This window comes from Rhinolophus hipposideros (genome assembly GCF_964194185.1).
Source record: "Rhinolophus hipposideros genome assembly, chromosome: 1".
NCBI classification, from domain to species: Eukaryota; Metazoa; Chordata; class Mammalia; order Chiroptera; family Rhinolophidae; genus Rhinolophus; species Rhinolophus hipposideros.
Window position 1 is genome coordinate 109325408 of NC_138047.1, and position 27027 is coordinate 109352434.

The 27027-nt window shown below is 50.6% G+C and overlaps 1 protein-coding gene across 2 annotated transcripts in view; it reads right to left on the reverse strand.

The window, feature by feature from the left end:
* Positions 1-27027, reverse strand: part of HTT (huntingtin) — a 119016-nt gene that overhangs the window by 22766 nt on the left and 69223 nt on the right. For both annotated transcript variants that reach the window (XM_081071428.1, XM_081071429.1), the window contains 16 exons: positions 26782-26837; positions 25740-25888; positions 23962-24098; positions 22233-22349; positions 21605-21727; positions 21098-21333; positions 19248-19390; positions 12517-12724; positions 8555-8693; positions 6248-6427; positions 5967-6143; positions 5605-5681; positions 4066-4204; positions 2990-3112; positions 1231-1444; positions 712-857 (listed from right to left, as the gene is read on the reverse strand). In XM_081071428.1, the coding sequence (XP_080927554.1) occupies positions 712-857; positions 1231-1444; positions 2990-3112; positions 4066-4204; positions 5605-5681; positions 5967-6143; positions 6248-6427; positions 8555-8693; positions 12517-12724; positions 19248-19390; positions 21098-21333; positions 21605-21727; positions 22233-22349; positions 23962-24098; positions 25740-25888; positions 26782-26837 (2364 nt within the window). The remainder of the gene's footprint in view (positions 1-711; positions 858-1230; positions 1445-2989; positions 3113-4065; positions 4205-5604; positions 5682-5966; positions 6144-6247; positions 6428-8554; positions 8694-12516; positions 12725-19247; positions 19391-21097; positions 21334-21604; positions 21728-22232; positions 22350-23961; positions 24099-25739; positions 25889-26781; positions 26838-27027) is intronic.

The following is a 27027-nucleotide window of genomic DNA, read 5'->3' on the forward strand; positions in this document are numbered from 1 at the left end:
AGAAGCCATATGGAAAGGCAGTGCACCCACAACGCGCACACATTTTGGGGTAACTACCAAGTGTTAACGCAGAGTGCTAATTCCTCATGGCTGAAAGTCCAGGTTTACTGCTAAATTTAAAACATAATAAATTTCCCAATTTTTGTTCAAGTATCTAAAATTGGGATCCACCTTACACTTGTAGTGCTTCCTTTTCCTTGGGGAAAAAAGTGTAAATGGACCGCCTATACTAAAATCAGAGGCGTCTGAGAATCAAGGAAGCAGATTCATGCCCAAGCACACGCTCACCTCACTGTACCGGGGAGACCCCGAAAGGCCTGTGATGGTCTCACCAACTCGCTGCTGGCCCTCCTCCAGGACTGATACCCACTCCACTAAGCCACTCCCCAGACCTGGTGACAACCGGCCATGGCATGGGGGAGCCCAGGCACAGGTCCCAGGCCTGGCTCTTCAGAGACCGCCTTCCTTGGCTCTGAAGTAGGTGTCGGAAGTGCCGTATCGCCAAATCACGAGGCACCCGTGATCTGAGCTATGAAAGCACTCAGGAAAAGTAAGGGACAGGTGTGACACTTGACAACAGGCGTTAGTTCAGTGGGAATGAGCTGAAGAGGACCCCGGACTGCACAGCTCCCATTTCCGGTTAAAAGTGTCTTCCTCTCTCGTGTGACAGTGCCAGTCACAGAAGCACCGAGTTCCGGAGTGGCCGCTTACCTCGAGGGTCATGACCACAAACTTCACCGTGTCCGGCTCCTTCTCAGGAGGAAGCTGCAGGTGGCCAGGGAGTCTGGAGAGCACCATGAGGTACTGGGCGAGGGCCCGGGCCAGAGTGGTCAGGGAACGGTATAACATGGCATCCCCTGAAACGGAACAGCTCAGTGGGCGGGAGAAATAACAAAGGCTCGTGACTTTCCTGAGAATCTGACAGGAGCGGAAGACGCCGCTGCCAGGGAGCACACCTGCACACACACCAACCTGCATGTGAACTCCAGGCCCCGCGTCCCCTGGGCTTTAGCCTAGTGTGGCTCCCGGCTCAAGACCGGGCAGTGTCAGCGAACGGCAAAGTGGCAGACACACCAAAGACATGCAGAGCTAGGGACCCCAACGCCATTCCTCAGTTACCCTGTAAATGCTTTCAGTTGATTAAAGCAGTGTTTATTCTATGTTTACTCATTGCAAAGCACGGTAATGGCTCTGTAGCAGGTTTTAAAAATAAGACTCTCTTTGTTTTACCAAATAGATCATTCAGCTTGCTCCAGTAGGCAGTGGGCTCCACAGGCAGGAATGGCTGGAAAACCTGGTGGACAGCCGGGAGCTGCTGAGCCATGCTGCTCACACGCTCCAGAGTCGCCTCACGAGCTGCTTCAAAGAGGGGGCTGTTCTGGCCTCCGGAGATTTCACGCACCCCGAGGCCCAAGCACGGGGCCAACAGGCTCACGTTGAACTCCTGCATCGGGCAGTCGGGGTGCAACAACAACGACAGGCTTTCAGCCAGGCAAGAAAACACAACAGAAGAAAGGACAATGCGAACATTTCTGAGACAACACAGGTTACTAAACCATAAAAAATCATAAGGAATATTCTATTTCTGTTATAAATACACAAACAAGTCCATTAAACATACACGCAGTGAAGTATATTTCTGGTCTCTTGGGTGTTTTAATTTTAAAGAAATATTTTTATTTTATTATGCCTTCAGATTGGTGTGAAATAAACAATTTAATAACAAAATTTAATTGATAGAAATACAAAATCGAGCTGATGTGCCATCCAAGAAATCAGTGAAACACCTAACATTCCCAAAGTTTGAAAAATAAGCTATGTCCAAAAACGGCTAAGATAAATCAAAGTACCATACAAATGCCACCGCTTTGGTTGGAAAAATAGCATTTCATAGGATGTTTCAATTTGTATTATGTTTTGCCAACTTTTAAAAACCATTTAAGGATGTTGAGGGTCAATTTTCAGGTCGAATGTCAATCTTTACTTAGTTAATATTCAGAGAAGCACGTATCACCATCAGTGACCAGAAGAGAAGACTTCTGTTACAGCCAGAAGTTTAAAAACTGGTAAAAGTCCAATCACTGAATTTGAAAATTCAATAAATTGGTCATTGAAACAACATTATCATTCAACAAATCAGTTTTCAGTGACTGGATCTGAAACTGATTTGATTCTAGCCAACTGCTTTGGGGCCAATTCTCCTGTTTCTGTCAATGTGACTTGTATTTTCAAACTGCTGGAGATTAGTACGTGGGAACAAAGTACTGCGTAGCCTCCCCAGTCTCCGTCCGTCCACACTGGCCCAGTCTTTGGTGCCACCCCCCCCCCATGCAACTGCCTTGCTGTCCCCAAGTCCCTGCTGGTTTACATGCCACTGGCACATATCAGAGCAGCACTAAAACACTACAAGTTGAGTTAACTGCTCGTCCCAGGAGGTCTGAGGAGTCCAGTAAGTCTGTGGCTGGATGACACCGAAAGGGACCTGCCCAGGAGCTAAGGACAGGACCTGGGCCAGCCCTGCATGAGGGACCTCAGGACAACTAGTGGGGAAGTGGGGGACCTTGCTGCATCTAGTAGGGGTGGAGGGACCTCACTACAGGTTATGGGAGAGCAGGACCTCACTGCATCTAGGGAGGGGGCTTATGAAAGATCAACTTCCAGAGCTCCAGGAAAGTGTTAAATCCTGCACTTGATACCATCTAACAGCCTTGCTCAGCCCCATGAGAACGAGCCGTTAGAACGGACTGTAATCTACCAGAACCTACTTTCTTTACATGTGTGAAAAGTTGACACAAACAGTTTGCCTCCTTCTGGACTCGAACATGACTAAACTAAAGTCCCATCCTGCCTGGACAGCACCTCAGCCAACAGGGCAGGTGGGTGAGTGGTACCATCCCAAGGAGGCTGCAGGATGGCAGTGAGAGAAAGCCAGTGTGTCTCAGCAACAGGAGAAAGGCAGGGAGGCCCAATCCCGCGGTGCCCACTGTACCGAGTTCATCATGAATGCACTCATGTCTGCTGCAGGGACGCGACTCAGCAGCTCCGCCCCCTCCAGCAGCGCAGAATCTGACCGGGTCCAGCACTGGGACTGGACGAGGCGTAGGTACCAGTCCTGGGAAGGAGAGGAGGGTGGGTGACGACAGCATACAATGGGCCAGACTTTCAAGGGCCCTCAACACTATTGGAGACGTGGTGCGTCTCCACCCGCCGCCCTGGCGGCCTGTGGCCCCCGATCACAGGACCCGTGTACTCCCCAGACTAAGAATGCGATCTGGAAAATGACTCGCTGGCTGTGCAGGCCACTACCACACCACAGGTGGCTGCGAAGGCTGGTCTCTGAACTTGCAGTGATGGGCACAACTCCTTCTCCCCTCCACCTGGTGAATGCCTGACTGTCCTCCGCAGCGAGCGATGGAGCTGTGGGAAGCAGGCCCTGCTCTGTGCCCTCCCTGCCTGTCCCTCGCTGGGCACCGCACCCACCACCTTCTATGGGGGTGGCTGCTTTGCTCCTCTCTCCAGGGCCAACACAGGACTTCTGCTATTCGTGCCAGGACTGTTGGCTGTTGAAATCCAAGTTCATACTTAAACTGAACTCTCTCCAGGGAAGGAGAATACCAAGGCTCTCCCCAGGGTCCAATGGCCCCAGCTCTAAGGTGTCAGAGGTGAGGGTGACAACATGCAGGGTCCATGGGGGTGGTGGGGTCAATATGCAGGTAGTTGGCAGGTGTGAGGAAGACACAGGCCAGGTGGGCACGTGCCAGAAGGCCTGTGTGGTCGTGGGTGCAGGCCACGGGCCCCACCTCCTGCCTCTCCCACTGACCCTGACTCCCCACCCCTGTGATACGTGTCCCAAGTCAGCATTTCCTTTCTCACCACCTGGGCTGGACCTCGGGCACGCTGTCAGGGATAGGACCCTGCCGGTCGCTGGCAGGAAACAGCCGTGCCAAGCGCTATGACATCCTGCCACCTGAACCACCCACCACACTATGGAGCTGCCATAGGTGAACAGATGCCCTCAGCGCTCTGACCAGCCTACGCGTCACACACAGACATGCAGACACTTACTTTGTCTGGACTCACTGTCTCCAGTGCCAGGGGCCCCTCCCCATCCAGAGGGTGAGATGTGACCGGAGGACAGGGGCCGCGTGACCCTGGGGCGGTGGCGAGACGAAGCCTGTCCAGCAAGGAGTACAGCCTTTGGTGTCTGGAATCCAATGACATGGGGGTTAGAGACCAGCTTCACGGGGAAAAAATAACAGTGGCTTCTTAAAGCAATGTGAATCTCCCCATCTGGTACAAGATATTTATAATTGTCCTCATCCAGGGGGAATACTAAGCCTAGGGTCAGAGAATAATAACGGTTTGTCCAAATCACAACACGATTCAGGCCAGCATCCTGCAAAACCATCCACAGCCAGGTCCTGCCCACCAAACCTCGCCCCTTCCCAACAAGACACCGTCCATAGCCAGTGCTCAGACTGAAGTCACAGCAGCATAATTAGATTTTCTCTCTCACACGCTCCACCATCCCTACCCAGCCTCATGGAGGACAAAGGTTAACGCTCCTCAATTTATTTTGCAGTCTGAGAAACATACTCATGTAATAGATCCATGATTTCTGATAAAGGCTTCTAAAGGTTTTGCAAACAAAATTAGGTGATAAAATAGCTATAAAGAAGTTTAACAAGATGCAGACATAATTCTTGCAAGCCAAGAACTGGGGAACATCTTTCAGATTTGCCAACTCTCACTTAGCAATTAGATTACATACTATGATTACACACAAATGAAGCTGATAACTCATCTTCCCATTTTCCACAGGACGGGGGACAGAGCTGAAGGCTACCCCTCAAGCAGCCCAAAGGTGGGCGGGCACATGTCCACACAGGCAGGTCGGTACACATCCACATATGTGGGCAGGCACACGTTCACAGGCGGGCGGGCACACGTCCACTCAGGTGGCCCAGAGGCGGGCGGGCACACGTCCACTCAGGCGGCCCAGGAGGGGGCGGGCACACGTCCACTCAGGCGGCCCAGGAGGGGGCCCAGAGACGGGCGGGCACACGTCCACTCAGGCAGCCCAGGAGGGGGCCCAGAGACGGGCGGGCACACGTCCACTCAGGAGGCCCAGAGACGGGCGGGCACACGTCCACTCAGGCGGGCGGGCACACGTCCACTCAGGCGGGCGGGCACACGTCCACTCAGGCGGCCCAGAGGCGGGCGGGCACACGTCCACTCAGGCGGCCCAGGAGTGGGCGGGCACACATCCACTCAGGCGGCCCAGAGACGGGCGGGCACACGTCCACTCAGGCGGCCCAGAGACGGGCGGGCACACGTCCACTCAGGCGGCCCAGGAGGGGGCGGGCACACGTCCACTCAGGCGGCCCAGAGGCGGGCGGGCACACGTCCACTCAGGCGGCCAGTTGATGCTTTCAGGTCTTTCCTGGCCTATATAGAGCGAGGCAGTTCTGTTTAATGCTTCTATCAAGGCCCTCTGTAGTAAACCTGTCGACAAAGGACATTAATCTCTCGTCCTGGGAGTTTATTCCTTTACAAACCTAAGTCTTTACATCCAAAGCACAGAGGGCCTGATTCCAGCGTTACCTCTGAGCTAAGCCGCTGCTCTGAAGGTTCTCCTGGATTCTGTTTAGTTCTTCCACTGGCAGCTGGGCCGTGCTGTTCTAAAGTAGACAAGCACACATTAGGGGTTTGTAACACACAATTCAATACTGCTTCACGCACGTTTACAACAGAGAAACTGACGTGTTGGCTTATCGGACGCAGCAAGGCAAATTAGAATACAGTGCCAGAAGCACTTGTATCAGACACACAAGGAATGACAAGTTCATACACGTCACGTTTCCCTTAGTGGCCATATGAACATGCCCATGCAGGAAAACCCCAGCCACTGCCTGGCTTGCCTCGCTCAATTCAGTGGAAATCAGCACCAGTGTTGTGCTTAGTACCTGCAAATTCGCAGCCAAAAGCATCTCTACCCGGCGACAAGCCAGGGTGTCCACCATGTGAGCCAGCACGCGGAACGGAGTACACAGCAGCTTGTCCACATACAGCGCCAACACGGCGCCCGACTGGCTGAGGTGAATCCCTTCCAAGCACTGGAGTGTCTTCTTCAGTGCGGTGGGCTAGCGTTGGACAGAAGACACAGGGTTTTGCCAACTGGAAACCAGTACTTCCAAAATGCCAGGCCGAGAATACAGACTGACAACAGCGGGCGCAGGGCACTTACGGTTGAGAGGTTTTCGCAACGAGACTGAATCGCCTGGATGAAGAGGCCGCTGGCGGCAGCGTTCCGGTGGACGGCACTGATGAAATCTTGCACAGGGGGCTCCCGGGACAGGCTGATTAGGTCCTGGATGTGGTTCACGATTAGCCACGTCAGGTGCTCGGAGTCGTGCAGATTCTGACACTGAGCCAGGGAGAGAAACAGGCCAAGCCTCACTCCCAGGCAGAGCAGGAGAGAACAGACGTCCATGCTGCAGAGCGGCGCGAAGGGGCAGGAAGGGGAAGCACAGCTCCAGGTGTGATCCCCGCTGAACAAAGCTGGTGTCTGAGCAGCGACCATCGACGAGCAGGAACTCACTCCACAGAGCCTGTCACCTCCAACCGCGCACTGCGGCCAAGGCTGCTCCAAATGAGATCCCACTGGGGCCATGGGAGCCAGGAGTCCAGCTGCAAGGGACACCAGCCGACGGCCTGGCCAGGGCGAGGTCCAGGGCAGTGGTGGGGTCATCAGGCACCTGCCGCGGGCGGCAGAGACGGTGAGCTCCGTCCTGACAGGTGACTGGCCCGGAGCTGGGACGCCCCGTTCACGGCCATCCTGCTCTTTCCCAGGCATCAGTGTGGCCTCTGGGGGTGTTCTCCAGTTCCCTTTTCTCCAATTTTGTGACAGGTCAGCGGAAAAAAAGAATTCCCTGTAACTGCCACAGTTTTGACAGAATTCCTGAATCTAAATATGAATGGATCCCACACATTGACTGGATCTTAAAGGAGGAAATTTTACTTGAAATTTATAAGAAAGTAAAAGAAATTACTCATTTTTAAACACATATGTTGCCTTTTTATCTTAATTCATAATCCTTCTAGACCAAAATTGTAAAATGAGATCAATTCTTTGTGATCTGGTTAATGATTAGTATTTTCCATGTGGGATAATTTAAGAGCATTAACTTATAAAAATAGTATTTTCCTTACATGTCTGTGAACTACACCATTATATAATTGTATTATTTCTCAGAAGTGGAACAAGATAGAAAAACTATTTCAACATCAAGAACGTAAAGCAAAAAATGAGTATTAGTAAACTGCTATCATCACAAAAAGAACTGTAATGACGAGTCCAGCTGAGGAATCTGCTCCGCCTTTCCAATCCAGAGTGCTCTCCAGTGTTTTGCTACGTGACAGCTGTATGTACACGGCATCGTGTGTATACCAAAGAAACACATGTTTTTGTATCGCTGTGAAAAAGTAGTCAATTCCAACAAAAACATAACAGGATCTCTCTAATTACAGGAAATGTTTTCTTCTATTTACTTATTTGGTTTTTGTAAATTTTCTATTTTACACGTGATGCTAGTTTTATGGTCAAAAACTCCCTATGTCTTACAAAGAATGGCATCTAAACAGGGATCTGTTTTATTTATTATTACTATTTTATTTTATTTTTCCCCCTACTGGCATAGGGTTTTTATTTTTATTATTTTTATTTAAAAGAAATTATTTTTTTCCAAATTGGCTAACAATTTTCTTTTTGTCTTAGTTTCAGGTGTACAAAACACTGTAATAAACATTTATCATTTATACCCCTCACACAGTGATAACCCCCACCCCCATCTACTACCCCTGACATCGCACACAGCCCTTACATTTCCACTACATTCCTAATGCTGTACTCCGCTTCTTGTAACTATGTATATATATATTGTATACATATATGTATATATATATCTACATATATATATATATATATATATATATATATACACACAAACTTGCAGTTGGCATTCATTAGTGCGCAGCTGCAGCTTCAGGTGCACAGCGCAGTGGTCAGGCATCTACATCTCCCCTGAGGTGGTCTCCCTAATGAGACATGTGCCCATCGGATGCCCTACAGAATCTTTACAATGTTATTAGGGATCTGTTTTAAAATGCAGTCATGAACGTCTAACACCTTTTCCACAGATTTAAAACATTATAATCAGAACTCCCCTTCCGGTCAACACTGTCAGCTTGATTTTATTGTGACTATAATTCCACCACTTCCTTCCGTTCAGCAAAACTGTCCAGCGTCACGGATGGCACAGAGCGGTCACTGCATGTATGAGGGACAAGTGACAGCTGAGTGATGCCTTTACACACAAACTTAAACCCCGTGACCGACTTTTATGTCAGAGCAGCGGGTCTGGACGTGAACTCCGGATTTTCACCGTCAGAACGGTGGGACAGCGGGCAGTTTGGCTTCAGCCATTCTGGAGAGTGTCGCGCACGCGGGCACTCCCCAGCCCCCCTCCTCCACGGCTAGCATTCTCACACTTACGACATAATCACAGAAGAGGATGAGGGCGCCTCTCCGAACGATTTCTCGATTGCACACTCCCAGTTTGGGGGCCACATCGGAAGGCTCCTCTGCAGACATCTGGGGACTAAGTGACTTCGTGCTGGACAGACTGCGTCTTCTAGAAGGAGCAACAGATGCAGTGACAACATTTCCTGGGTAGCAGAGAGCTGACTTTCAAAATCCTGAAGGCGATTACGTTTAGTTCTGGTTCTAAAGCAGACAGTGACTTCAAATATCGCACATCAGAAAGTGTTTGCGTAGTGTGTCCTCTTCGTTCCCTACTGCGAGCTGTGATAAAGCACACACAGAAACTAGAGACACAGGACAGAACAGGCACAACATGCAAATGCTCGACTGAAAGAAAGTTCCGGAAGCCGCACATGCGATCAGCACTGATTTCTGCACTCTCGCTGGCTGGGTGATGATGCAGCCACTGCTGCTGGGGTCCCCAGCTCTGTTCGGCATGAAAGCTGTCAACTGCCAGAAGATGACCTCGCCACGTCCCTATTTTACTACTCGACTAACACAAAACGTTACAACTCTGGACACACCCACAGTGTATATGCTGTTACGGAAACACTGCCTTAAAGCATTTCCACAAAAGTCATTCCCCACAACGAAATCAGTTATTTCATTTCCTGTTCCGTTCTTCTCACTTTGTCTCTTTGCTTCTAAGTACATGGAATCATAGACTCTGAGACTCTCAAGTCAAGTGCCAACACTTAGATCACGGCTGGTGCCACTCAACAACTGCCCCTCTGACTTCTGGGTCTGACCTAGGACCGACCCCATGTCCCCTCAGTGAGCGTCTCTGGTAAGGCTTAGGAAGGCAGAGGTCACACCAGGACAACACTATTCAGAAACGTGTCAACTTTTCCTGTAATGCCTCAGGATTTAGAAGACAACTGGTATTAAAAAATACTACGGATTTAAACATTTTAAACACTGCCATGCCCGTTTTCCACCTGGTAAATGGATAAATCATGCTACATCCACACGATGGAACGGCACTCAGCAATCACAGGAACAAACTATTGACATGTGCAACACCATGAATGAACTTCATTTGGTACGAAAGTGTGTATTACTGTGCTGTAAATTGTGTGTCAATTCAAAATGTCCCCTTTGGCCAGCCCTCCTGCCAGCCTCAACACGACACATATTCACGCTGTAATTTGGTGTTTGCAATTGGACGGCAAATAGGGGAAGAGCCTCCGAAAGAGAAGGGCAGAGTCTCCAATTCAAATATCAGCAGCAGACAAAGAGGAGGTCTGATGTCAACCCCAACTGAGTCCCAGTTGGTAGCAGGGCGAGCCCCCAAGACATCCGATGATGCTGCCAGACACTGATGGTGAGTATCCCAAAGCCAGGACTGCACCGCAGGCCTCAGGACGGGGGAGAGTGACCGCCACACCATACCCCTGGGGCCGAGGCACATGTAGGAGGTCAGTAAGAGTCCACCAATGGTGGGAAAAATTGAAGGCGAATCATAAGCCTATAATGATGTAAAAAGCAGACAACAGTAGACCCTGCTGTCCCCAGGGGAATGGTGTGGCCCGAAACTGGCCCTGTCCCCAGGGCAACGGTGTGGCCGGGAGCTGGCCGTTCTCAGGGAAGCGGTGTGGCCCAAAGCGTGGCTGGCACCTGGTCCCGTCCCCATGGGAGCGGTGTGGCCCAAAGCGTGGCTGGCAGCTGGCCCTGTCCCCAGGGGAGTGGTGTGGTCTCAAGTGTGCCTGGAGCTGGGCAGATCTTCTGTAACGATCCGATAGAGCGGTGTCTGGTGAGTCTACACATGAAAACCAATGGCTTGTCTTTTTGTATTTCCTACTTCGTAATTCATTCTTATTATCTCATCCCCATAACACGCAGCTGGAGAAACAGCGTCCCAGTGCAGGCGTGCTCTGGACATGCAGCGGCATTTTCCCTTCTAACACAAGGAGACGTGAAGCACTCAAGTGCTAAAGTACTTAATCCATACTATTTTCCCTTCATTTTACCTTTGTTTACCTTTAAGGCATTCTATTTTTATGAAATTTAAGTACAGATAGGTTACAGATCCCACTAATTGTATTTCAGTATAAGAGAGGACAATACACAATGTTATAATACGGAAACTGAGTCAGGTAGGGTCAAGAAAAACTATCACAGAGTAAACCGCCTGCATTTATGAAAAGCTGTAGTTTGGCCTAAAATGGCTCAATGAGGACACCTTCTGAAGCCCAGAACACATTCACTTTGGGTTCATTTCTTTCTAACATTGACTGTCTGGTCCAGCATTTCTGTGACTCCCAGATACAGATGTTTCTGCCATAACATCAGAGTAAACCGAGGCGCACAGGTCAGGAAAGGAGGGGATGGGGTTTAAAAATTTCAGTGAACGTTGGCAATTCCTAATACCCTTGCAGTTTGTGTCTTACATGGTATCAAGGGGTGAAGTTCATCTTTCCTGCCCAAATAAACACCAGATCATTCCCTGAGGTAATAAGACGTTCCAGGAGCCCGACAGAAGCAGCCAGCAGCGCAGCCTTGAGTCGGAGGGCCCGGCCAGTATGTGGGGAAAGAGAAGGGAAAACAAGAGTCACCCCGACTGGACAGGAAGAAGTGCAGTCTGCAGTCATTGATGGTGTGCTCATGTCTAGAGGAAACCCCAAGGAACCTCAAGAAGGCTATTGAACTACTGAGTGAGTTTCATGTCAGGACATGCCGTCAGTACGCAAGAGCCACCTACATTTCTGCAGACGACCAACACACTACGGGAAGAAGTATTTCTTAAAGGACCATTTACAATTGCATTCCAAAATATGAAGTATTCAGGGACCTCAGCAGGCCTTTTTATAGACATTGTAGAACCCGATTCCAATATAGATATGAAAATGCAAAGAACCTAAAAGAACCAGGACTATTTTGAAAATAAAGAGCAAAGCCTTAGGCTGTGCGGTATTTGCCAAGCAGCTAAAGTAACTGGCAGTGCTGGTACTGACATGATACACGGATGGGTGGAAATAGGCAGAGCCCGGGGACGGTCCACATGTACATACTCAATTGACTTCTGAGAAAAGTGCCAAGGTCACTCAAAAGAGAAAGGACAGCTTTTAACAATGCTGAAAGAACTATCCACGTAGGGAGAAAATGGCTCTATCCTTACATGTGTCATTCACAAAAATGAACTTGCAATGGTAAGAGCTAAAGGTATGAAAGTTTGAGAAGAAGCCACAGGAGAAAATTCTCATGCTCCTAGGGTGGGCTGGCCAAATGGGACCCCGTGGCCTCACACAGCTCAGTGTCCCACACTGAGTGCAGAGAAGCTGACCCCAACCCTCCAGCCCTTGCAGTCTCTTATTTCCAGAGCCTTCTCTCCTCGCCACAGGCTCTTGATCCTGGACTCCGCTGGGGGGATATGGGTGTCAAAGCTTTTATTTCCACATATGCACAAATGTCTGAGCAAGAGAGTGCCTAGAAATTGAGGCTTAAACCTGGAAACTTTTTGCAAAAAGAGGGCCACCCACAATCAGATACTTAAGAAGTCTTTTTGAATGATAAAAAAAGAAGGTATTTACAAGCAGTTTTGAAATGTTGCTAAGTAATTCCTTCATTGTCTAAGAATAACCAGAACCACATTTAACTTACAAAGAAGTTAAGACATTGCAACACTTCTGGCTCTGGAACCAATTTAAGGATGAGAACCTAGCAGGAGGGACACAAAATGACAGGAACGACCCACAGGATGGAACAGTGTCAAAGAATGTGTCAAACAAATCACATTTAAAAAGCAGCAGTGATTCTGAATGCCTTTGGTGGGACCACATTTTTTCCCTACACTAGTGTCTGTGAAAGGAAGATTAAAACGCAAAGGCATCTTTACTAAGCCTCCGGCAAATGGGCCACAGCTCGAGCTGCCGAGAGGCTTGCCAGCGCAGTGCGGGCTGGCCCGGCGGACGTACTTGGGGGTCTGCTGCACCTCGGCCCACCAGCGGTAGTCGGTGTGGCTGACCAGCAGCAGGATCTGACACCAGAGCAGCACAAGCGCGGGGTGTGTGGGGATCATGCAGCGCACACGCGTGTTCAAGCTCTCCAGGCTGTAGAAACTGCCGTCAGCTCCGTCGGCGGTGAAGAGTCTAGAGGCAGCTGCTGTAATCCTCCGGAACATTCCTAGAGACAAACCCAAAGGAAAACTGATTAAGGTGGAATCTCTTTGTTGCTCATCACAGTCCAACACTTTGTAGCTGCAAGAAGATTTTACATAAAAAGACACACGCACGGCTCTGTCTTGCACGTACTCAAAGGGACGGGCCGCCCTCAGCGCACCCACTCCTGCCATACCGACCGGCGCCTTGGCTTGCTCAGAACCGGGGGGGCGGGGGGGGGCAACTACAGAGGTCACGTGGGCCACAACAAGTGCCCAGAGAAAGAATACAGATGGTGCCCCACGCCAGTTCCCGATGGCCTCCTTGCCCCCACAAGGCATCCTGGGGCAGGGCGGCCACACGCGGCAGACCCCAGTGGGGCTCAGCCCACATGTTTCTCCACAGCATCCTCCTCAGGGCCTAGAAAACTCCCCTCTACGACTTAATGATTTCGTCTGGCCCCTCCTTTGGACAGACACAGAGTCAGCTCAACACACCACGCCTGTCACCCTGCATGGCTTTACACAACTGGCCCTCATCCCACAGACGCACAGACACTCATGTGGCACAGCACAGCAGGGGCGCGGGAGCTGGCCAAGGGCTCCCTGTCCCCGTATGTTGGGTCTCCGGGCATCACTGCTGGAGAGTCAAAATTTCTGGTTTAAATATCAACACATCCTAAATGCAAGAGGGTTCTTAAAACAGGCAAAAGCAGACCGCGGTTTTCTCCTTACTGCTTCGTGACAGCCACACCCATGATCTGAAGCGAGAGAAGAGACCTAACAAAAGCAGGACGATCAGAAAAATCCCAACAAGAGCCGGCCCGGTGGCTCAGGAGGTTGGAGCTCTGTTCTCTTAACTCCGAAGGCTGCCGGTTCAATTCCCACATGGTCCAGTGGGCTCTCAACCACAAGGTTGCCGGTTTGACTCCTCAACTTCCACAAGGGATGGTGGGCAGCGTCCCCTGCAACTAAAATTGAACACAGCACCTTGAGCTGAGCTGCCGCTGAGCTCCAGATGGCTCAGTTGGTTGGAGTGCGTCCTCTCAACCACAAGGTTGCCGGTTTGACTCCCGCAAGGGATGGTGGGCTGTGCCCCCTGCAACTAGCAACGGCAACTGAACCTGGAGCTGAGCTGCGCCCTCCACAACTAAGACTGAAAGGACAACAACTTGATTTGGAAAAAAGGCTGAAAGTACACACTGTTCCCCAATAAAGTCCGATTTCCCTTCCCCAATAATCTTTAAAAAACAAAAAAAGAAAGAAAAATCCCAACAAGAAGTTCCCAGGGTTCATCTGGTCTTTGGCCCCCATCCCCAGGGTGTCTCTCTGGTCAGGGTGTCTCTCTGGTTGCTTCATGGTCATCACTGCCCACCTCCAGCCCCCTGGCCCTGGCCTGGTCCTTCTGTGCCCTCCATTACTGTGTGGGCTCTGTGTGGGGACAAAGCACATGGGAAGAGGTCAGTCTGCCCTGAAGGAACGCTGGAGCCAGGCCAGGAATATGGGAGTGACGGACCATGTTATGAGGTTTATTGGACAGGAAACCATGGCCAGAAATCAATGGCTCCACGTCTTTGTCAAGAGAAGTGATGTCAGAATGACACCAACCCCGAGGTGACGGGAAGAGGAACTGGACAAACACTCGCGGGACGGCTGTTCCTCTCTGCAGAGCCTGGAGGTACCTTCTGCAGGGGAAGTGGAACTGGAGGTGGTGTGAGACATTCGAGGACTGGGACAGGCCCTGGAGAACAACCCCGGCCCCACCCCCCTGGGAGCCCCTGGCAAAGGGCTCATTCTGAAACAACCGCTAACCCTGCCCTGCCACCTGCCTAGCCGTCCGCTGACCTGGTCACCTGGGAGCTCCTGGTTTTCGTCCCTGCGGCTCTATCAGAAGTGGCAAACTGCCCACCAAAATCTCTGCCTCCCTCCTTCCCAACGAACATTTTCCAGCCCCTGTACGGGCGTGGGGGCTACCACAAGTTGTCACCAGAGACACACAAACAAAAAGGACGTAGGTCACCTTCAGTCCCAGGCAATGAAGCCATGCTTACCTTCCCTCTCCTCTCCCCAACCAGGTAAAGGTGCTGACAGCCAGGAAGGAGGGGCCGCTGCATGACCCAGAGACAATGCGGTGTGTTAGCCACGGAGACGCTGATGCTGATTTCTCACAGCAGCTACTGTGGCCGTAACTAAACACAAGGTAGTAAGTACTTGAGTGAGAGCAGAAGATGCTTTCAGTGGGGCCTCCCTTCCCAGTCTCATGAGCAGCAATGATTGGCTGAGACAGAGAAAGAGGGCAGGACCCACGGCACAGTGTCCACATGGCAGGGGAAGCCAGAGAGCCTGATGACCTGGGAGAAGAGAAAGGGGCCAGGGACCGAGAGGCAGTGACAAAGAGCAGAGGAGCACACTGAGGCAGGAAGACAGACGGAAGGCTGTGCGCATAAAGGACTCCCCTAGCCCTGTCTTTTGGCGCCAAAAGGAAGTGCTTAGTGTCTAAAGAAATAAAGGAAGCAGGAGCTGGAGATTCAGTGCCACTTTAGGCCAAGGGATGAAGAGGATGGAGCCTGAGTCAGAAGGCCGGTTCTGGCCCACCCCCATGCCCAGGGCTCTCGCATCACCCATCTCTGCCTGCTCCTTGTGCTACAATATGGGTGTCAGACACTTCCCATTGTGGCTGGGCCCGCAGGAAGTGCTGTGCACACGCTGGCGGCCACACTCCCCATCCTCAGCCTGCGGAGCAGCACAGAACAGCAGAAAGAACACAGGCAAGAGAACTTGGGTTTTCATTCTTAGTTTTACCATGTGACCTTTCCGAGGCGAGGTTCCCTTCAGCAGTGAAAAGGGAGAAACAGATCCAAGTTCTTGTAAGGGGTGACAGGGCTAATACCTGTGAAAGGGACCGTGTGCCCACATGACAGCACCACTGTTTCTGGCATTATGACCAGGAGCAGCCCTTCCCTTGCCCACACATCAGTTTGGATCAATGTCAATTTCATGACTGTAGTAACAACTGTTTTCTCTTTCTCCCAGTACTCCTACTTTGGTCCCCACATAACGTGGGAGCACGGACACTTCTGGAGTACTGGGAAGGAGCCTTTCCACCCGGCCTACAGGACGTGCGGTGAGCGCGTGGCATCTGCGGCCCGGCTGCTCCTGCCTGGGGTTCAGGAAGGGTACTACCACCCACTGTGTGAGTGTCTGGCTGGTAGGGAGGCAGGGTGTGCGGTGTGGATTTGGAGGACAGTGAGCAGTGAGGGCGCCTGGCCACGGCCAGAGGCCCAGCGACACTGGCAGCACAGCATGGGACTCTAACGAGCCCTGTCGGAGGACAGAAACAGGGCACCAGCTACCCAGATTTTGTAAACTGGGGGCCAGGTGTCCTTCTTGGCCATTCTGCTTGTGTTGGCTTGAATCTGAAACAGGCAAACAACTTTGGGACTCACACGCCTCCCCTAACAAGCAGGGTGGCAGAAAACTAGAGGTCCAGGCCATTGTTCAGACTAGTTTCCGTTTTGAGAAAGAATACCAGAAATGGGCAAATTCAGTCTTAATTTACAGTGAAGGAGTGAAATGGATTGTCTTTGTTTAAGCAATGCATAAAAAAAAAAAACTTACCAACTTTATATGCTAACTGTCCCTTATTTATATAAAAGTACATGATTTATTTCAACTCAACTTCAAAACCAACCAAAGACAGTAATTCTGCCCCCTAGTGTCTTTACAAGAAATGTAGTTAAACAAGATAGAAACAGACTTTTACACACACACGTACATGCCTTGTCCACAATGTTGGGCCAACAGAACAAGGACCAGACACCAGCAGCAAGACCAGAGGGCCACTGTCCCAGCCAGGTGCTTCCATGGAGTGAGCGTGAGGCCTGTCCTAGCACGGCAGTGCCAGTCATGTGTGCAAATTTACACTACATTAAAACAAATGACACAAGCCGCATTCCAAGGGCCCAGCAGCCACAGGTGGCTAGAGGCAACTGAACTGGTGGGGCCACAGAGCACCCCACACTGCAGTAAGCTCTGCTGGACAGCCCCACACAGGACTCGAAGAATACTGCCCGTGTTTTCAGAAAAGGAAGGTGAGGAAACTGGAGCACCGGGTTAGTAAACACCTGGACAGGCACAGAAGGCCACCTGACGAGGTAACGCCACACGCCACATCAATCTTCTCCAAAGAAGGTGGAAAAGCAGTCCTAGAGATGAACTATGTTCTTCTGGGGTCAGATCCAAACCCATCGATGGCCAAATACTTAAATGACCAGCATACTAAAAAGGACCTATTATTCACAGGACATCAATATTTTCTCCAGTTATTTAAAGGTATTACAGTGTGTCAGTGAGGTATTAACCAAACAATCTTTAAAAAAAAATGTGTTCAGGGCGGCCGGATGGCTCAGTTGGTTAGAGCGCAGGCTCTCAACAACAAGGCTGCCAGCTCGATTCCCGCATGGGATGGTGTGCTGTGTCCCCTGCAACTAAGATTGAAAACGGCGACTGGATTGGAGCTGAGCTGAGCCCTCCGCAACTAGATTGAAGGACAACAAATTGGAGCTGATGGGCCCTGGAGAAACACACTGTCCCCCAGTATTCCCCAATAAAATTTTTTAAAAAATGCATTCAATGGTAGTAAAGAAGGGGACCTGAAACCAAAGTCCAATATCAAAATTACTCTGGTCAAGTCCCTGTGCCTGGGGTGCTGGCAATCAGACGAAGCGGCCACAATTCTCCCTGCCTCTAGGGCCAGGAGCCCAGATCCCTCCTCCCTCCCGAGCACCTCCTCCACTCCTTTCCCCTCATGCATCTCTCCAAAAGGCTAGCGGTTCAGGTCTAAGCTCCACGGTCCCCTCCAGAAAGCCCGCTCCCACCTACCTACCCTGTGGTCTGGCAGTATTTGTTTCCTTCATAGGACATATCAAGACTTGTGACTATATATCCATGAGCCATCCGTCTGCCCCGCTAGGCTGTATGCTCCACAAAGGCAAGAGTCACGTCAGCCTTACTGAACCACACACGCCCAGGGCCAGCAGGGTGGCTGGCTGACATGGCCCATCTTCGTCCAAGGACCAAAGGCTGAAAATGGTAATTGTCCTGCTCTAAGGTAGTTACCGAGTGTGTGTTTTAATTTGTATTAAAGATCTGTGCATGATTTAAAAATCCAATAACAGAGAGGGGCTTCTGATTTTAAAAGTGCCCTTCTCAGCCGCCTTCAAGTAGAGGCAACTACTTGCTCTCCCACGTAGTTGTTGGGGCGCCCCAAACTTCCACTTGCTGTGCTCTTATCATGCGGAGCTCTTTTGTCTGCTTCTCTTCCCTCATTACAGGAAAGCAAGCCTCCCTCTCGAAGGCATGCTGTCCAATCTCTCTGCTGGCTGGACTGGCCAGAGCACGCAGGGGCCCACACGTCACTTGCAGGACTCACGCGGAAGCTGGGACCACAGGCGACCAGAGGCCAACCTGCCTGCCGTGGGGGAGGAACACAGGAGAACAGCAACAGGCACAAGAGCTGTGGCGTGGGGCCACAACATGGCCCCCAGCTGAAGCGGCCAGGAAACTCCTCCTCACGCTCGCGCTCAGTTCCCTGCCGCGGAACTGCTGACAGGGACCCATCGTGATTTGACTCCGCCCTGTGAGTGGCCTAACAGCACACGTATATACTTCCTTCCCAGTTAAGCACACGGTCCGTTCTGAATGGTTACCTGGCAGCCCACCGTTTGTTCTGTGAATTTCACATTTGATCACATAGCCCTGCCATGCGAGGGGACTGTGCGTGCCCCTTCCGCCCTCTGCCTCTTCCTCTGCCTTCCTGCACTTGCCAAAGTAAGTAGGTTCCTTCCCTTTATGTTTGTCAGAACTGAAAACATTTTCCTTCTGTTCTGAAACCGTAAGTCAGTCAGTCTTCAATGCTTTATTCATACTGGGTTCCCAAAATTGCAAAATCAAACAGCATTCACTATGTGACGCCAGTTCCCAACAAAGCCCAGAAGGATGACCTCTCTAGGGGTCCTGGGTCATGACCTCTGAGCCACTTAAAGGAGCTTTATAAAGTCAGGGGTTCCCATCATATCAGCTGCTGAAAACCGTGCCCCACTATGGCTTGCCTCATATCTGGACCATGATGTCCGTGGTGTGTTTCTCCTGGAGGTTAGAACTGCCTTTTGCTTTTCTCGCTAAGAAAAGAAAGATAGGCCTATACCCTGTAACTAACGTCTTCCAGCTTCTCACCGATTCTATTCTTGAAAACTCACTCTGGGAAACTGCTGACTGTCCTAATACAGGTTGGCTGCTTCTTATGCTTGATGCATGAGTGGCATCTCGTGACTTCTCTCTGGGGTTCACTGTCCTTTTTAATTCTCAACCATATATGTAAAGATAACAAAAACAGCTCAGCCTCCAGAATATTTAACAGGGGCAGCCCTCAGGTCCACTCTTATGGCCAACACAGCATACGGAACGCACACTACGCAGATGCTGCCCCGGGCAGCACGGCCCCTGCGCTCGGAGAGCCGCAGCGATGGGGGACCCAGACGTGGCACCTACCAGACTTGAAGATGTGGATCAGACACATCAGCAGGGTGCCCAGTTCTTGGCAGTAGAAAGTATGTTGCTGCTCGCTCATTTCCACTTTTAGCTGCTTTGTGACAATGTCCTCTAAAAGAATGCCGACCAGTTGTAGGAGAAACCTTCAAAGAAAGGGGAAAGGGTGACAGTGAATGAGGTGGCATTCCAGAGCACTCAAGAGATAACCTGGAAAAACAGACACAATAGACACAGAGAGAGAAACAATGTGGGTAAGTACTGACACAGTCCGCACGCAGCACATGGTTCCCGGCGGGCGGAAAGGGGTGGGGGCAGGACAAAGGGGGTAGAGGGGGTCAAACACGTGGGACGGGAGGACACTAAGCTCTGGGAGGTGAGGGCACAGTGCACCACACAGGTGACCGAGTGTAGAATTGCACACTTGAAACATATGATCTCAGTAAGCCATGTCACCCCGATAAGTTTAATTTTTAAAAAGTGTGAGTAAAGTAAAATAAACAAGTGGAAGGCTTAATAACAACCCCTTGGATTAGTCCCTGTACCTTCTGCACGTCCCTTTCCTCCCTTAGGAGATGGCGGTAATCACACCACCTTCACAGGACTGTCAGGTGGACAAAATGACACCTAGCGCCTAATGCTCTGTAAACCGTACAGGTGCTGGGGCGGACGCACGGCAGAATTGAACGCCGCATCCATGTCAGGCGCCTGCTTAATGTAACGGGCAGCTGCAGGCTCCTTGCTGACCCTGCCAACACGGGCCACACGGGGTTCCTGGGTTTATCTCCACACACACACAGGCCTCTCCGCTGAAGACCCCACAGGGAGTTACACACACGTAAGGCGCACATGGAAGAACCCGCACCCACAGCACATCCTCTAAGCCACTCCCATGGAGGGAGCACCCTGAGTTCAGCCACGAGGGGCACACACTTGTCCAGGCCACAGCGTGTAGTTTATGAGGGCAGACATGATTTGATACCATAGCATGTCACAGGGAGCCCTGGTGGGGAGGATGGTTTTATTACTGGCCAAGTTTAGAATGGCCAGCACATGGTGGGAATAAAAATACGACCAACTTCTAGTGGGTCTGTTCAGCTTTCTCAGTCCTCTGCAGGCAGCGTGGCCCTCACTGTCGGCTCCCAGGGCAGGCCACCCTCCCTGCACCGCGCGATGGGCCCCCGCGCAGTCTGTAACGAGGATGCAGGTGGGATGTAAGAGACGAGAGGGGCCTGGACCAGGGCCATAGGCAAGGCAGGATGGGTAAAGAAAACACGCCGAGGGGGCCGGCCGGGTGGCTCAGGCAGTTGGAGCTCCGTGTTCCTAACTCCGAAGGCTGCCGGTTCAATTCCCACATGGGTCAGTGGGCTCTCAACCACAAGGTTGCCGGTTCAACTCCGAGTCCCACAAGGGATGGTGAGCAGCGCCCCCTGCAACTAAGATTGAACATGGCACCTTGAGCTGAGCTGCCTCCCAGATGGCTCAGTTGGTTGGAGCGTGTCCTCTCAACCACAAGGCTGCCAGTTCGATTCCTTGAGTCCCGCAAGGGATGGTGGGCTGCACCCGCTGCAACTAGCAACGGCAACTGGACCTGGAGCTGAGCTGCGCCCTCTACAACTAAGACTGAAAGGACAACAACTTGAAGCTGAATGGCACCCTCCACAACTAAGATAAAGTCCTGTTCCCCTCCCCCAATAAAATCTTTTTTAAAAAAAGGAAAACACGCCGACACACACGTCCTCAGGGCTCGCAGAGCTGAAGCGAGACAGGCGTTATTCCTGACCTTCCAACCCCAAACACCACGTGACTTCCTAAAGGACACCGACTGGGAAAAGGTCATATACAGAACTCACCTTGAAAATGTTTCTTCTGGCAAATTCTTGATTTGTTTCCCTTCACTGTGCTCTTCCGGCGTTAAAGGACTGTCCCCATCTCTTAACCTGTTAATTACTGGACAGGAGATGAAATGCGGAGAGAAGGAGAGCTCCTGAATCCGAGAAAGAACGATGTCTTCCGTTGACTGGGAAATCAGAACCCTCAAAATAGCCAGGATTCCTGAGACCCAGAGTTGGACAGTGCTCACAGATGCCTAAAAGAAAACATACACCAGCTACAACAACAGGAAATAGAGGATTCAATTTTTCCCGATTACGGGTTTCATAAATGGAAACCACTCCTTTTACTTAACATCCTACCAATAAATCCTGTCTCGTGGCTCTCACAGTGTGGTCCCAGACAGGCAGCACCTACCCGAGCTGGGAACCTGTTCAGAATGCAAGCTCAGGCCCCCCGGGCCTAGCAAAGCCCCCGGGACTGCAGAGTGCTGCATCTAAGACGCCACCGTAAGGCAGGATACTCACCATTGTATCTGGAGTGACAAACATACTCCGTAAAAGCATGTCCACGGGCCGCAGGGAGGAAGGGGCCAGAATCTCAAATAAAGTGTTTAGCACGCCGAGGGCTTCATGAGAGTCAACGTGCATCTGTTGCAATTAAACAACAAAAAGGCCAACGCTCAACCCCCTGTTCAGGTGTCTCCGGGGGAGACAACCTTCCCCTTGCCAACATCACCTCCCCAGCACCAACACTGTGATAACTTGAGTAGTCAACCAGGTGACATTTTTTAAAACACCACCGCATCAGCTACATTTTTTCCACAAAGCAAATCTTTTCATTTAGGTTTTTATTATATATGTTTGCTATAAAAGATTCAAACATATAAAAGTATGAAAACAAATCAGCTGGACCTGCACCTCCGATACAATTGTCATCCCCATTTCCAGCTGTGCACCCTTGGGAAACCTATGAACATCTCTGAGCTCTGGCTTCCACACCTGTGGAGCAGGTGACAAGAGCCTGGGGCCACTGAGGCTCAACGGGACCCCCAGCCCGTGACCAGCACCATCGTGAAATGAATTTGCCGCCTTGCCCGCCATGGGCTCTTCCCCCACGTGCGAATGTGCCCCGGTGGAGGGCGGGGTGACACACCTGCTGCTTGGCTAGCATCGGGAGGATGACATCGGCCACCTGGCGGGATAGCCGCCTCCACTTGTCCTCATTCTCCTTATGGCACTGCTGCAGGACCAGGATGAACATTTCCAGCACCTATGAGGACAACGGGCCTGGTCACGCTCGCTCTGGCCTGACCGTGGCTCCGCTGCAGCTCCTGGACCCAGAGCAGCACAAGTCCCCACGAGGGCCTGCTACACCCACGTGACCCTGGCCCTGGGCCATGAGATATGGGGAGCCCGCAGACAATGCAAGGGGCTTGGGAGCTCCAGCTGCACTCCTCAGGAAGACTTGCCTTGTTACTGTTTCTGGGGAGTCTGCACGACTTCACAGCCAGGGAAAAGGCCCAAAAAGAAAATCAGACTTCCACTAACCTCTGGCAAAACAGAAACAGCCCTCACTACACTGTTCTGCAGAGTCTTCTCGACTTCCGTGCACGGTGGTTCGCATCTGTGCTCTTTGCAATGGCAATCTCCCACTGGGCAGTACTTACTTTCACAGGAGTTACGTGGAGTTCAGGACAAATTTATTAGTGAGCGTTTCTAAACATAGAAGTCTAAAGGCTTGTATTTGTAAATAAAGTTTTATTGGCAAGCAGCCACACCCCTGTGCTGAACATTTTGACCAGGATTGCTTTCGTCCACAACAGCCCACATGAGGAGTTGCAACAGATGCCATATGGCCTGAAAAGCTTAAAATAGTTATCTGCCCATTTACAGCAAGTCTGCCGACCTGGTCTATAAAATGTAACTGCTACAAAGGCAGACACACCGGCACTGAAGCTCCTGCTCTACAAGGCCGGCGCCCGTGCCTTCCAAGCTGCGGGGCTTGGAAGGTGCGTGGATGGCACCAGCACCTGGGCACATGATCCCAGCTCTCTGTCCTGAAGACTAGCGAGCGTAACCGACCCTGCTCTCTTGTAAGCCAGCCCGAGAACTTCGGGGATGCGTGCAGCCGATCAGCCATTCGCAGGCCTCCCACCAACCGGCACGCTGAGTTGCCAAGAGTTGTCGCTGGTTCTCAAACCTCTATGGCAGTTGTACTTATTGTAATTATGGGATCTAATTAAAAAGCAAACATTTAATTAAGTGTTACCTAAATTAACCAAACTGAGAATGCAAAGGAAGTGTTTCTATGAGAAAAGCTCATGACCTTATAAAGATTCAAAGACAAAGAGGTAAGAAAAATTACAAAATAAGTGAGGGCTAGGCCACTGTAATAGCTAAAGGAGACGACTCATTAAAAAGCCACATTTCTGCACTTAAACTGCCTCAAACTACCCCAAATTCTTGCTCCACCTTAAGGAAAACAAAACCAGAATCAGCTCAAAGAAACCGACTTCGGCCCTACATCAAAACAGTGGTAAATAAATATTCAAACTAAGTCTCCAAATTATTTCATATTTGAGACTTTTTAAAATCATTTTTTGGGTCAACAGTGTCAATTAATTGCTTTTGGGGGTCTTCATTTTGGGAAGGAGGGCCTCCACCGTACTCGATAGGGTGGCTGATGTGTGACCATCAGCCAGGAGGCAGGAGGCCTCCCCACGGGGCAGTTCTGCTTTAAAGACAGGCCCCTCCGCAGCTGTCCCGAGAGCCCAGGCTGGCCCAAAGCGACACCCCTGCTGGCGGACGGTGGGCCCGTCCGTGGCAGCTCCTTCTGGGCCTGCAGGATGACGGGTGCCTGCGCCGCCCGCGCCCCGCCTTACCTGATGGTACTGGATCAGTCTCAGCAGCATCGACACCACCACCTCTTTCTGAGTTTCAAGCTCTCTTCCTGCATCCGCTTTATTGGTTCCTCTCAGTACGAAGAGGTCGTGGACGATGGGCTGCAGAGCCGGTATGGCTGTGGGGGCAAAGGTCGTGCTAAGAAGGCCCTCCACAGCCCTCATACTGGGGACACATCACCTGGCACCTGCAAACCCCTCCAAGAAATACAGGAAACCTTACTCCATACTTGGTTTATGGTAAGGGTTATCGAGGGTTAGAAATTGTCAGTACACCACCATGGAAGGCCAAGGGTGTTTCTCTGACAATTACTGATAATTTGTGACAGCTTTAAAAAATAATAAAACTAGGGTTTCTGTGTGTAACATCATTTCTGGAAAAAGAGACACAAATTCAAAAGTCAAATTCAAAATAATACCTTCCAACTAGCTAAAATAGTAACAGTCTATACTCATGCACAAACTATTTAAAAGACCCAGGCAGATTTCTATGCTCATCTCAGTAACTAAACTCACTCTATCATTAAACAAAGGTTTTCCCTTGGGTCTCGTCTTTATTCAAAATAGCAGGCAAAGTAAATCCTTTAGTCTAACACGACACGAATAAACTCTGAGAAATGCCTTTCACTGGGAAGGGTGCAGTCCAATGATGTCACTGAGATTATTGGAAGACATTGTGTCACCTAGTGACACGTGCACGTGGGCACACTCACCCCCGTGACACGCGCACGTGGGCACACTCACCCCCGTGGCACACGCACGTGGGCACAAGCACCCCAGTGAAACGCGCACAGCTGCAGTCTCCCTGGTGGCACACAGAGCTCACTGGCTGACTTTCCCTCCCAGTAGAAAGCAGTGGGGTTTGGCTGCCCATCAATTTCCTACCCAAAGATCTGGCCCACGAAACCTTGGTCACCGTGTAGCTGACATTTGCACTGTCATCTACATCCAGTGACCCTAGCGTCCATACATGTAGTGATGTATACCTCCCTGAGGCATGAATTTTGGCCCCCGCAAGGCCATGACACAGATGACGGCAGTGGGGACACAGAGCTGGCACTGGGCCGCCTCTGCCACCTGAGGTCCAGCAGGCACCAGCTCGGCTGCCTGCTCTACTGCCAGCACATGGAGGGGACAACACTGCGTGCAGCAAGCGCTGGACCCATGCCTGAGGTTTGTGGGGCCTAGGGAGCACCCCTGCCTAAGTTCAAAAGCCTAAAGCTTCCCGACAAGGGAGCCAGACAGGAGTCGACAGAGAGCTGGGAGGCCCACTGGAAGTTCAGAGAAGGCTTTCAGCTCATTCCTAAAACCGAATAACCTCATTCCGCAGGCTGGAAAAGGGTTGCCTGAGCAGCTGGCCATTTTCTGCGGCCCTGCAGAAGTTCCTGCACAATAACAGGCAGAACAGAAGGCCCTGACTCAAGGTGGACTGTCCCTCCCAGTACCCAGGTAATAAATCAGCTGTCCTCACGGAAACTGGGTTTTTCTATTTCGTGTTTCATATGGATAGGCAAGACTCCATCCATACCTTATACCATCTTATTCTCATGTTTTTACCTAAGTTGATTATAAAGTCCTGAGAATAAAGAGTATGCTCTCTTTACACGCACACGCACACATGCACGCACGCACGCACATTCATGCACAGGGCCTGCAGAGCACACAGCAGTTGTGGACACAGCTGAAGTTGGGGCAATGAAGACTAACACTGCTGAGCACACCGATTACTGAAGAGCACAGTGAAAGGTCTGTCCCGTTACCGTGTGTCACGGCCTTCCTCCCACTGGCCATGATGCCATCACAGAGCTGAATGATTTTAGGAATCCCAATGATCTGTTTTGAATGATAGCGTTCGTAAGACAGTAATACCAGGAAGAAAAAGATGTTTGGGATGATTGCTTCTGATTCCCTAGAAACAAAAACAACCATTTAGACACTTCCTTTATTTACAATAAAAACAACATGAAATTACGCCTGACTCAGCTGAGAGGGACAGAGCGCAGACGGGAGCCCTAGTGATCTCGTTTCGCCTGCCCCATCTAGGTCATCACACTGTCCCGTCCGTCTGAGGAGCGGGTCCGCCTGGAGAGCGTGGATGGTCAGCAGGGCTGCATGGGAGCCCAGAGGTGCAGACTTCCTGGTTCTCCTTGTGCCCCTTCACACTTCAGTGGAGGAAAATGTATCTCAGAGGAGAAAAAGTAACTTGCCTCACATCACATTGTCAAGGCGTCACGTGATTAGAAAAAGAAACCGGGTCTCTGGACCCAGGTACTCTCAGAACACTTTCCTCTGCACTGCTTCCCTCACTACTTAGTAACCACTTCAGAAATGAAAAAATTTTAATTTTCAATAATTATATGCCTATCACTGCACAGGAGGAAGTATTAAGTATTAAAAACTGTCTGGCAAGGAAAGCTGCAATCAATAAAGTGCATAATAATCACCTTACAGAAGACAACCGTACTTAAGAATGTTTTATTTCAGAAGACTTAAGAAATCAGTGTTCTGCCAGTTGAGATTTCATTCAGCAATCTATTATCATAATTAAATGCTTTGAAACATGAAATTAAACTGACAACATATGTGATTGCCAGATGCTGGACTGCTTCTAAACACAACTTCAGATACTAATTCCTGAGACACAAATATGCACAGCATATTTTACTGATCAGATTCCCATTAAAAAACACCTAGCAAGAATGCCTAATAACCCTTTAGGGTATGTTCACGAACATAATCTAAAATTACACATACTTACGCAGCAGGGACAAGAACGTAAGTTGACAGGACGCTGTGAGTTACCTGAACTGGCCGACTTCAATGTACTCGAACTGCTTCAGCACGAACCCAATGAACACCTGCAGTAGGGACAGTCCACAGTGAAAATGTGCGGGTGGGGCCACTCCGCTGCCTACTTGGTGTGATTTCCTGACAGCTCATATATCTGTATACAAGAATGCAAATATATGCTACTGGCGGACTGGACACTTCCAGAAATCCCTTTAAATACTGAACACTGAGTCAAGGCCTCTTTGGAAAACCCAATCA